The sequence below is a fragment of the Tupaia chinensis genome, unplaced genomic scaffold (genome assembly GCF_000334495.1).
Source record: "Tupaia chinensis unplaced genomic scaffold, TupChi_1.0 Scaffold000126_2, whole genome shotgun sequence".
NCBI classification, from domain to species: Eukaryota; Metazoa; Chordata; class Mammalia; order Scandentia; family Tupaiidae; genus Tupaia; species Tupaia belangeri.
Genome location: NW_006159594.1, coordinates 1,305,592 through 1,317,684, shown reverse-complemented (window position 1 = coordinate 1,317,684; position 12,093 = coordinate 1,305,592). Strand labels below are relative to the sequence as shown.

Below are 12,093 nucleotides of genomic sequence, written 5' to 3'. Positions count from 1 at the left end.
AAAAAAAAGAGAGAGAATTCATCTTGTTTACGCCCTAATTGAAGAGAACTGCTGATTGACAGCAGAAACAATAGCCAACACTAAAGACATCTCAGCTGGTTCAGCTTATACAATTCTTTTGTTTTGAAGAGGTTTTCGATATAGGGTGCGTGCGCTCGCCAGCCAGACAGAGAGAGACATAGAGACAGAAAGCGAGAAATCAACCCCCAGGGGGGATGGTCACGCCACAATCCCTTCTTCTCCGTTCTCCTCTCGGGATCTTGGGCACGCACGCACATGCGCCCGGCATGAGTTTTAAGCCACCAGGTCCGGGACGCGAACCGCGGTCGACTACGTGGGAGTCCAGCGACATAGCCATTACGCTAACTGCTGGTTCCCCAGCTTATACAATTCTGATTGAGACCTTGAAGGCCAACAGGTGGCTTGTTGCTAAAGGTGGCTGGAACCCTTGTGACCAACTGCATGGTTTGAGACCTGGGCTTGACCACTGGAGAAAAACAAACCTGGCGTGTATACATGGATGTGTGCATGCCTATCCAAAATCCCTAGAGGAGATGAGGAGAGGGGATTGTAGTGTGGCCATCCCCATAGAGGGTGATTTCTCACTCCCTCCTCTCTCACTCCGTTTTTCTTTGGTGAATGTACGTGCACTATAACAAGCAAGCAAAAAGTTAAAGTTAAGCAACATTCTGTACCCAAATCAGCTGCAGACAAGAGTAGAGCTTTCTTTTTCTTTCTTTTTTTTTTTTTGTATTTTTGCATTTTTAAAAAAACTTTATTTATTATTGTTATTATTTTTCAGTTTGATCACAGAGAGACAGAGAAAGAGAAAGTGAGAAAGCAAGTCACTAAGTTCGGGACTTGAATTGCAGTTGGTCATGTGGGAGTCCAGCATCTTTTTTTTTTTTGGAGAGGTTTTTGCTATAGGGCGCATGTGCTCGCCAGAAAGACAGAGAGACAGAAAGCGAGAAATCACCTTCCAGGGGGGATGGCCACACTGCAATCCCTTCTCCTCCATTCTCCTCTCGGGATCTTGGGTGGGCACGCATGCACACATTCCCGGCGTGAGTTTAAGTCACCAGGTCCAGGACTCAAACCGCGGTTGACTACATGGGAATCCAGCGACATAGCCATTATGCTGACTGCTGGTCCCAAGAGTAGAGCTTTCAATGGATATTTTAAACAAGTAGGTTCAAAATCCTGAAGCATTTCTTTAAAGAATTGTATCAGGAAAGGCTAACCATCTAACCTGCTGGCCCCCTGAAGTCTCCTTTTATAAAACATTGAGAGGAAGGGTCAGCAAGTGGCATGGTGGTTAAGGGTGCTGGACTCCCACATGGCCAACTGTGGTTGGAGTCCCCGACCTGGCGGCTTGCTTGGCTGCCTTTTTTTTTTTTTTTTTTTTTTGAGGTTTTTGCTATGGGGCATGTGCACTCACCAGACAGAGAGAAACAGAAAGACAAAAAGCAAGAAATCACCCCCAGGGGAGATGGTCATGCCACAATCCCTTCTCCATTCTCCTGTCAGGATCTTGGGCTTGCATGCACACACGCCCGGCGTGAGTTTTAAGCCACCGGGTCCGGGACGTGAACCGCAGTCAACTGCATGGGAGTCCAGCGACACAGCCATTACACTAACTGCTGGTCCTGTGACTTGCTTTCTCACTTTCCCTCTCTCTCTCTGTCTCTCTGGTCAAATTAAAATAAATAAGTAAATAAATAAACGAAGTTAAATAATTCTTTTTTAAAAAAAATATCGAGAGGAACCAAGTCTGAAGTCCTATCTTGAAGTAAATTCTAGGAATCCTATGGCCCTTTTCCTTTATGGAAAACCATCTAAGAATTTATTTCTTAAGTTGGTAGTTCTATAACTTGACCAGTATATTTAATCATATTATTTTTATCAAAACTAGCTAATAGTAACAATTAGGCAGTCCCAAAAAATGGGCATTTAGAACATAGCAAGGTCTTGAGCTTTGATTCAGAGTGACAAAATACTTGGGAATAAGTGTACTTTCCATTTATACATCGCTGCTAGACAATTCGAAGTTCTTAGAACTTACTTTACTGTTAAATATTTGAGTTATTTATAATGGTGCATTGGCTTTGAGGTGTTTGTTGAAAATATTCTGGACATGCAGCAACAGGAATTATCAATAAAACCCTGACCTTGGAGCCAGCACGTGATGTAGTGGTTAAGGAACTAGATTCCCACATGGCTGACCACAGTTCAAGTTCTGGACCCTGTGACTTGAAAATCACACTGGGTGCATATGCACGCATGCCCAAAACCCCAAGAAGAAAATGGAGGAGAAGGGATTGCAGTGTGGCTATTACCTCTGACGGGTGATTTCCCATTTTCCCTCTCACTGTCTGTCTCTCTAGCAAGTGCACACACCCTATGCCAAAAATCTGGTTTTTGTAAAAAAGACCCTGGCCCTTAGGACTTTTAGAGTCTTTTCTTAGCATAGAAGTCTTAAGAAATTGATACATATATGTATGATGAGTTCATATGCTTTGATTGGTTGAATTTTAGAAAGACATGAAAGATTGTTCAGGTTATGAGTCTGACTTGATTTTCTTCTGTTTTGATAGGAAAAAGTTCTATTTCTGAAGAGAAAGGTGAATCTGATGATGAGAAACCAAGGAAAGGAGAACGACGATCATCCAGGGTCAGACAGGTAACTCAGATACCTCCTAAAGTATCGGTCACCTCTTAGAGTAATGCTTTGGTTGTCTCCTTCTTAAACTGTTCTAGAGTTGGTGTCTCATTAGATTTCTGCATATTCATTTTTTCCCTCTTCATTATTGTTTTTCTTGTTTTTGTCTGTTTATTTGTTTTAGATATGTTCTGGCCTTTGGATTTCTCAAGAGTGTGTGTGTGTGTGTTTTGTTTTTTAAAGAATCGTTCATTTATTTATTACCATCATTTCTCAACTTGACCAGGGAGAGAGAGAAAGAGAAAATGAGAAAGCAAGCCACCAAGTCCAGGACTAGAACCAGGGTTAGCCATGTGGGAGTCCAGTGCCCCAACCACCATGCTACCCACCAGCCCCAGGAATATATATTTTTTAAAAAAAAACTTTAATGTGGGAACCAGCAGTTAGCGTAATGGCTATGTCGCTGGACTCCCATGTAGTCGACTGTGGTTCGCGTCCCGGACCCGGTGGCTTAAAACTCACGCCGGGCGCGTGTGCGTGTGTGCCCAAGATCCCGAGAGGAGACTGGAGGAGAAAGGACTGCGGCGTGACCATCCCCCCTGGGGGGTGATTTCTCGCTTTCTGTCTCTATGTCTCTCTCTGTCTGGCGAGCGCACGTGCCCTACAGTGAAAATCTCTCCAAAAAAAAAAAAATTTAAAGACTATTTTATTTTATTATTAAATTTAATGTTCTTTCTTTATTTATTTATTTAATTTGACGAGAGAGAGAGAGAAAGGAAAAGTGAGAAGGCAACCTGTCAGGTCTGGAACTTGAACCACCATCAGCCATATGAGAGTCCAACACTTTAACCACCACATCACCTGCTGGCCCCTATTCTTTTTTGTTTGTTTGTTTTTTGAGGTTTTTGCTATAGGGCACATGCGCTTGCCAGACAGACAGAGACAGAGAGACAGAAAGCGAGAAATCACCCCCCAAGGGGGATGGCCACGCCGCAATCCCTTCTCCTCCATTCTCCTCTCGGGATCTTGGGCACGCACGCACACGCGCCTGGTGTGAGTTTTAAGCCACCGGGTCCAGGACGCGAACCGTGGTCGACTACATGGGAGTCCAGCGACATAGCCATTACGCTAACTGCTGGTCCCTCTTTTTTTTTTTTTTTTTAAAGGTTTTTGCCTTAGGGCTCATGCACTTGCCAGAGAGAAAGAGATAAAGATAGACAGTGAGAGGGAAAGGGAGAAATTACCCCTCACTCCCGAGGGCTGTCCACACTGCAATCCCTTCTCCTCCATTCTCCCAAGATTATGGGCACACACACACATAGTCCCAGCATGAGTTTCAAGCTGCCAGATCTACAACTTGAACCATGATCAGCCATGTGGGAGTTCAGTGACGTAACTGCTATGCCATCTGCAGGCCCTGGTCTATACCCTTAAAGGTTATAGGACATGATTAATTATTTGTAACTTTAAAGCTACAATGTGATGTTAAGTGAATAGAATTCAAAAGTGTATGTGTGGTAGGACCAGCAGTTAGCGTAATTGCTATGTCGCTGGACTCCCATGTAGTCAACCGCAGTTCGCATCCTGGACCCGGTGGCTTAAAACTCACGCCGGGCGCGTGTGCGTGCGTGCCCAAGATCCCGAGAGGAGAATGGAGGAGAAGGGATTGCGGCGTGGCCATCCCCTCTGGGGGGTGATTTCTCACTTTCTGTCTCTCTGTCTCTCTCTGTCTGTCTGGCGAGTGCATGCACCCTGTAGCAAAAACTTCTCAAAAAAAAAAAAGTGTATGTGTGGTGTAGTTATGACTATGCAAAATGAATGACAGGAAAAAATGGAAATATATACCAAAATGATTTTTTTAAATAATATTAAATGATAATAGGTTAGTTCACAGCTCTCCCACTTTCTAGATGTTTGTCTATATTTTTAAAGCTTGAAGCTAAAAAATTAACTAGAAGCAGCTTCATTATTATTTTTTTCTTTTAATTTGTTATAGGGTGAGTAAGTTCACTGAGGAGGTAAAGAGTGAGAAAGTACCTCCCAGGAGAAATGGCCATGTCACAATTTCTTCTCCTCCATTCTTCTCCTGGGATTTAGGACACACACACATGTACATGTGCCCAGCGTGATTTTCTTTTTGTTTGTTTTTTTTAATTCTGTAAAAAATTATTTATTTAATTTTATTTATTCATTCATTTATTTTTAATTTTATCAGAAGGAGGCAGAGAGAGAGAGGGAGAAAATGAGAAAGCAAGCCACCAGGTCTAGTACTCGAACCATGGTCAGCCATGTGGGAGTCTCCAGTGCCTTAACCATCATACCACCTGCTGGACTCCTCTGCCCCAGCATGATTTTCAAACTGTGCAGCTAAGTATCTGGAATCCAGCTGCCGGAACTACCACACTACCCAGCCCCTCATTATCTTATTTCTTCTGGTCACTCTGTTTTGATTCTCTTAAGTATACATAGTAATATAATTGTCTTTTGTCAGACCTGTTTCTGTGTTGCTGAAAGTATATATCACAAATTTCTCCTTCCCAAGAGTGTCTTGTGAGTTACTTTTTCACTTCTGTTGATTATGAGGAACTGTTTTTGGAGTCATTGCTTGTATTTTCTTTCAGGCAAGAGCAGCTAAACTCTCAGAGTCCAGCCAGGTTGCTGAGGAAGAAGAGGATCAGGAAACACCTTCCAGAAATCTGAGGGTCAGAGCAGATCGAAATTTGAAAACAGGAGAGGAAGAAGAAGAGGAGGAGGAAGAGGAGGAAGAAGAAGAAGAGGAGGAGGAGGAAGAAGATGATGAAGGACAAAAATCAAGGCCAGCACCAATCCTGAAACAGTTTGAGGAAGAAGCGGGGGTAGAGAGGCCCAGACCAAAACCAGAGGAAGTGATGGATGAGAGACCCAAAACCGGAAGATCCCAGGAACAGGAGGGGTTAGAGAGAGAAGGGAGAATTACAAGATCCCAGGAAGAGGCTAGAAGAATTCATCTGGCCAGGCAGCAACAAGAGAAAGAGTTGAAAACAGCTTCTCCCCATAAGGAGGAGGAAGGAGAAATAAAATCTTCACAAAGCTCGGAGGAAAAGTCAAAGTCCCCTTCTCCTCCTCGACTAACTGAAGATCTAGAGAAGGCCCCTCTTGTCCTACAGCCAGAGCAAACTGCCAGTGAGGAGGAGACTCCCCCACCCTTACTTACCAAGGAAGCATCTTCACCACCACCTCAAACACAGCTCCAGAATGAAGAAGAAATAGAGCCCATGGAAGGCCCAGCACCCCCTGTCCTCGTTCAGTTATCTCCTCCTAATACAGTTGTTGAGAACAGGGAGCTGTTAATATCTAAGCATACTGTCCAGTTGGTAGGAGGCCTGTCTCCTTTGTCAAGTCCTACAGACACCAAAGCAGAATCTCCAGCAGAGAAAGTGCCAGAAGAGAGTGTCTTGCCTCACATCCAGAAAAGCATACTAGCTGAATACTCAGCCCCGAAGGGTCTGGAAACTGAGTCAGAAAAATCTGCTCAGCCACTCCCTCTAAAAATGGAAGAATTAGCACCAGCCAAAGGGATCACTGAGGAACCTCCGAAACAGTCATCTTTGGAACAGAAGGAGGGCAGAAGGGCTTCTCATACCCCTCTCCCAAGCCACAGATTGAAACAGTCAACCGACTCATCCTCTAGCAGGTCTTCCTCCTCTTCATCCTCTAGCTCTAGATCAAGATCTCGCTCTCCTGACAGTTCGGGCTCTCAGTCTCATTCACCTCCTAGATCCAAGCAGAGAGATGTATCCCAGGCACAAAGTCACACCAACCCTCGTGGTAGACCCAAGGTGGATTCTAGGTCAACATCTGACTCCCGTTCCCGTTCGCGTTCCCATTCTGCATCAAGCAACAGCAGAAAAGTAAGTGTGAAAGGTTCCTGGGCACATTGATGTTTATCTGTACTCCAGAGTTTTTCAAGCCCAGGAGAACATGTCATGATTTCTGACAGGAATAGGAAGTGCCTCTTTTAGGCCCCAGCTTACTGATTCCTTTCCCCTCATTTCAGAGACTAATTTTCAATTCATTGATCCATAAATGGAGTCCTTTATTATTAGGAGTCCCTTTGATTCTAAAGAATGTTGAATTCTTTTACACATCTTCTCCACTAGATGTGGAGGGTATGGACATGCCTTTTTTTATGTGTATGCCTAGCACCTATTTGGAATTTAATTAAAAATTTGGTGAATAAGCAGTCAGGGAGATCAGTAAAACAGGAATAAACACATCGACCAAAAGACCCAAAGTATTGAGTCTGTGAAAGCTGGTAAAAACTGTGATATACTGTGTATATGCTTTATGAATTAATTTTTCTTATTTGTTTTATTTCTTTTTTTTTAGTCTCTGAGCCCTGGAGTCTCCAGGGACAGCAGCACCAGCTACGCTGAAACCAAAGATCCCTCTTCTGGTCAGGAGGTTGCAACTCCACCAGTGCCACAGCTGCAGGTCCTTGAGCCAAAGGAGAGGACTTCCACTTCCTCGTCCTCTATCCAAGCGAGGCGTGTGAGCCTGCCTGAACCAGCTGAAAAGCACGTGACACAGAGGTTACAGCCTGAGCGGGTAGGCTATTGCAACCCTCCTGGGAAGCAGATGGAGGGTTAGGCATAATTTTCCCTTCAGTTTTAGCTGTAGCACTGAAAAGTTAATGTTCACAAGGCCTGGTAGAAATATAGAGGGTTCGGGACCAGCAGTTGGCATAATGGCTATGTCGCTAGACTTCCATATAGTCAACTGCGGTTTGAGTCCTGGACCCATGGCTTAAACTCAAGCCGGGCGTGTGTGTGTGTGTGTGCGCGCACGCGCACGTGCACGTGTGCCCAAGATCCCAAGAGGAGAATGGAGGAGAAGGGATTATGGCGTGGCCATCCCCCAAGGGGGTGATTTCTCACTTTCTGTCTCTGTCTTCCTGGAGAACGCACGTGCCCTATAGCATAAGCTTACTCAAATAAAAGAAATATAGAGGGTTCGGGATACCTATTAATTCTACTTAATTTGTTTCCAACTCCCTGGTTCATGAAAGTTCTACATGAGGCTGAGAAACAGGGTTCTCACCTCCAAGGCTCTGTAATTCTTCCTCAGAATTACTCCTTTTATGTGCACAAAATGAAACCTTTTCACAGTTCTTTCAGAAAATAATTCTAGGGAACCAGCAGTTAGCGTAATGGCTATGTTGCTGGACTCCCACGTAGTCGACTGCGGTTCGCATCCTGGACCCAGTGGCTTAATAAAACTCACGCCGGGCACGTGTGTGTGCGTGCCCAAGATCCCAAGAGGAGAATGGAGGAGAAGGGATTGCGGCATGGCCACCCCCCCTGGGGGGGTGATTTCTCGCTTTCTGTCTCTATGTCTCTCTCTGTCTGTCTGGCGAGCGCATGCGCCCTGGGGGGGGGGGGGGGGAAGAAAACTAGTAAAATGATTACTGGCATAGAAATTCTTGAAGTTCCCACTATTAAGTCATATTTCAATGTTGTAAAATGAAATAACAAAGTGACCAAGGCCCATGTGGAGCCAGTACTGTGTTTGTCCAGCTCTTCCTTTATCTAGCTCCAGCATGAAGAAAAGGAACCAAATTTTAGTACTTTGCTATGTTTGTTTTTGCTGTCTCCTGACAGGGGAGCCCAAAGAAGTGTGAAGCTGAAGAGGCAGAGCCACCAGCTGCTACACAGCCCCAAACCTCAGAGACTCAGACTTCTCATCTACCAGAATTGGAAAGGGTTCCTCACACTGTGTAAGTGATGCATTCAGCTGGGGTGTAACGAGGAACTATGAGTATGGGGTGGTTCTTTGCTCTCTAGGGTTCTTTGACTCAGCAGTCCTCTATTTTTCTTTTCTTTCTTTTTTTTTTTTTAATTCTATTTTTCATGGCTTCTTTTTAAAATATGAAGGCAGAACTTTATTTGAACTTGTTACTATGCTGAGAATCACCCCCAAAAATGTTAAGAAAGTTTGAAAAATGGTGGTTAGGTCATAAGGAAAGCACATCTGGGATTATCCAGTCAAAATAGTGAATTCTTTTAAGAAGCAGGCAGTAGAGGCTTCTATTTCCACACCCAAATTAATGGAAGGGAATTGACCTGGCATTTTGCTATTCTTTTTAAATTATTTTACTTAACTTTATTTATTTTAATTTGAACAGAGAGAGACAGAATGGGGGCGAGGGTGGAGTTAGGTGAGAAATCAAACCACCAGATACAGGACTCAAATCATAGTCGGCCATGTGGGAATCGAGAGCCCTTAATCAACACGCCGTCTGCTGGCCCCTTGACTTGGCTTTTTTTCTTTTTAAAGAATTGTTTATTTTATTTATTCATTCACTTATTTTTTAATTTGACCAGAGAGAAACACACACAGAGGGCAAAAGAGAGAAAGCAAGCCACCAGTCTGGGACTTGAAATATGCTTGGCTGTGTGGGAGTATCCAGTGCCTTAACCACCAAGCCACCTGCTAATCCCTTGACTTGGTATTTTAACTCAGCCCTTTTTTTTTTGGTAGAGGTTTTTGCTATAGGGCACATGCGCTCGCCAGAAAGAGAGAGACAGACAGAAGGCGAGAAATCACCCCTTCAGGGGGGCTGGCCATGCCACAATCCCTTCTCTCGGGATCTTGGGCACGCACACACACACACCCGACATGAATTTAAGCCACTGGGTCCGGGGCTCGAACCACGGTCGACTACATGGGAGTTCAGCAACATAGCCATTACACTAATTGCTGGTCCCTTAACTCAGCCTTTTAACTAACATTTACTGACTTCACCTGAACCTGGGAATAGTTTACTAAAGGCACAGCAGGGTGCTTTTTTTTAGTTTGTACTTTTGCCCTAATTACTGTTATTTAGCATTTTATTTATCTTAACGTTTATGGCATATAATACAGCCAAATATAAAACCCCTATTGGGACCAGCAGTTAGCATTAATGGCTATGTCGCTGGACTCCCACGTAGTCAACTGCGGTTCGAGTCCCGGACCCGGTGGCTTAAACTCAAGCCAGGCGCATGTGCGTGCGTGCCCAAGATCCCAAGAGGAGGATGGAGGAGAAGGGATTGTGGCGTGGCCATCCCCTCTGGGGGGTGATTTCTCGGTTTCTATCTCTCTGTCTCTGTCTGTCTGGCAAGCGCACGCGCCCTATAGCAAAAAAAAAAAAAAAAAACCTGTGAAGTCAGAAGTTTATTCTTGGGTCCCTATGCCATTTGATTGATCTTTTATTTTAGTTAATTTTATTTATTATTATTTTTTAATTTGCTATTGGGCACATGCACTCACCAGAAAGAGAAAGCAAGAGAGAGAGACTGAGAAAGCAAGCTGCCAGGTCTGGGACTTGAACTGCAGTTGGCTATGTGGGAGTCCAGTGCCTTAACAACCATACCACCTGCTGGTTCCAATTGATCTTACATTTATATAATTAATATGAGCATTGTTTTAAAGAATTATTTTATTTAACTTTTATTTATTTAATTTATTTATTTTAGTTTGACCAGAGAGAGAGAGAGAGAGAGTGAGAGAGAAAGCAAGCCGCCAGGTCCAGGACTCAAACCATGGTCAGCCATGTGGGAGTCTAGTGCCTTTATCCACCTGCCACCCCAATATGAACTTTTTAATCCTCAAGTCCTAGAGAAATACTTTATTATTTTTGTCATAGGGTTTGTGTGTTCACCAAGGAGAGATACAGAGAGAGGAAAAATGAGAAGTCACCCCCTATGAGGATGGCCATTTCATAGTCCCTTTTCCTTCTCTCTCCTCTTGGGATTTTGGGACACATGCACATGTGCCTGGTGTGATTTTTTTTTCTTAGAAATTTTTGCTATAGGGTGCTTGTGGTTACTAGAGAGAGACAGAGAGAAAGTAAGAAATCATTCCCTGAGGGGATGGCTATGCTGCAATCCCTTTTTCTTTTGGGATCTTGGGCGCATCTGGTGTGACTTTTTTTTAAGCTGCTGGGTTCAGTACTTGAACCATGCTCGGCCATATGGGAGTCCAGTGCCTTCGAGAGAAATAAGTTTATATCTATCTGTAATTGAATAGGTTATGTCTTTTTTTTTTTTTTTTTTTAAGGATATCGTTGCTATAGGGTACATGCGCTCACTGGAAAGACAGAGACAGAAAGTGAGAAATCACCTGAGGGGGTATGACCACACCACAACCCTTTTTCCTCCATTCTCCTCTCAGGAGCATGTTTTAAGCTGTTGGGTCCAAGATGCAGAACTGTGGCCGACTACACGGGAATCCAGCGATGTAACCATTATGCCTTCTTTTGGTCCCTGTCATTCATTATTTTGAATTAGATATTACAATTTAAGAAACGATTGAGGAGCCAGCTATTAGCGTAATGGCTATGTTGCTGAACTCCCATGTAGCTGACCACGGTTCAAGTCCCGGACCCAGTGTCTTAAACTCAAGCTGGGTGTGTGTGTATGCGTGCCCAAGATCACGAGAGGAGAACAGAGGAGAAGGGATTGCGGCGTGGCCATCCCCCCTGGGGGGTGATTTCTTGCTTTCTATCTCTCTGTCTTTCTGGTGAGCACATGGCTATAGCAAAAACCTCTCCAAAAAAAAAAAAAAAACCCGATTGAACCAAAATTCCTGGCTTCAGAACCTCATGGGAAATGCAAAAATGAAGCTTTATAGGAATAAGATTGCTTAGCTTGTACACATAATAAGTCCTGAACTGCTTTGGGGAAAGTGTCTTGTGTAGACAGGTGGCGTAAAGATGTTCTTTACTTGTTTTTATGGCACTTTTAACACCAATACTATTGGGGTGATTTTTTCCCCCAATATATATTAGTCTAATAACTAATAGTCTTCTGGAAGCTTCAAACTGTCTTTTATCTATGATTTTTGGAGGATGGGTGTGACATTATTTATGATCTCATTTCCTTGTAACTTTAATATCAGTTTTGTACTGCTTAATCTCTAGCTTTTCTCTTGTGCATTCTGATATTTTTGCCTCTGCTGCCACCTTGTGGTTATTATATTTTTGGTATGAAAACCAAAAGTTCACTCTATGTCCTTTGAAAAGCTTCCATTTTTCCCTTTTGGAATGAGTACACTGTCCTTTGGAAAAGGGTTTTTCTTCTAGGACCATAAAGTGAAAATCCAACGGCTTCTGGAAGGTGTTCAGGACTCCCCAGCTACACCATCAATGAGGAAATGGGGTGACGTCTTCCCTTCTATATCCCTCAACCAGATTTAATACTTACTTTCCTCCTCTCCCATTCCCTGGAGGCACTCTGTGTACTTTGTATAATGACAGCTTCAAAGTGGATATTGAGGGACCCGCAGGGACGTGGTGGATGAGGTGCTAGACTCCCACATGGCTACCCGGGATTTAAGTCCTCGACCCAGCAGCTTGAAAAACATGCCATGTGTGTGTGTGTGTGTGTGTGCGTGTGTGTGTGTGTGTGTGTGTG

The 12,093-nt window shown here is 43.8% G+C and overlaps 1 protein-coding gene across 5 annotated transcripts in view; it reads left to right on the top strand.

Annotated features, from left to right (window-relative positions):
- ACIN1 (apoptotic chromatin condensation inducer 1) overlaps positions 1-12,093 on the top strand; it is a 46,083-nt gene that overhangs the window by 15,876 nt on the left and 18,114 nt on the right. For all 5 annotated transcript variants that reach the window (XM_014586283.2, XM_006144507.3, XM_006144510.3 and 2 more), the window contains 4 exons: positions 2,595-2,680; positions 5,281-6,549; positions 7,028-7,246; positions 8,299-8,414. In XM_014586283.2, the coding sequence (XP_014441769.1) occupies positions 2,595-2,680; positions 5,281-6,549; positions 7,028-7,246; positions 8,299-8,414 (1,690 nt within the window). The remainder of the gene's footprint in view (positions 1-2,594; positions 2,681-5,280; positions 6,550-7,027; positions 7,247-8,298; positions 8,415-12,093) is intronic.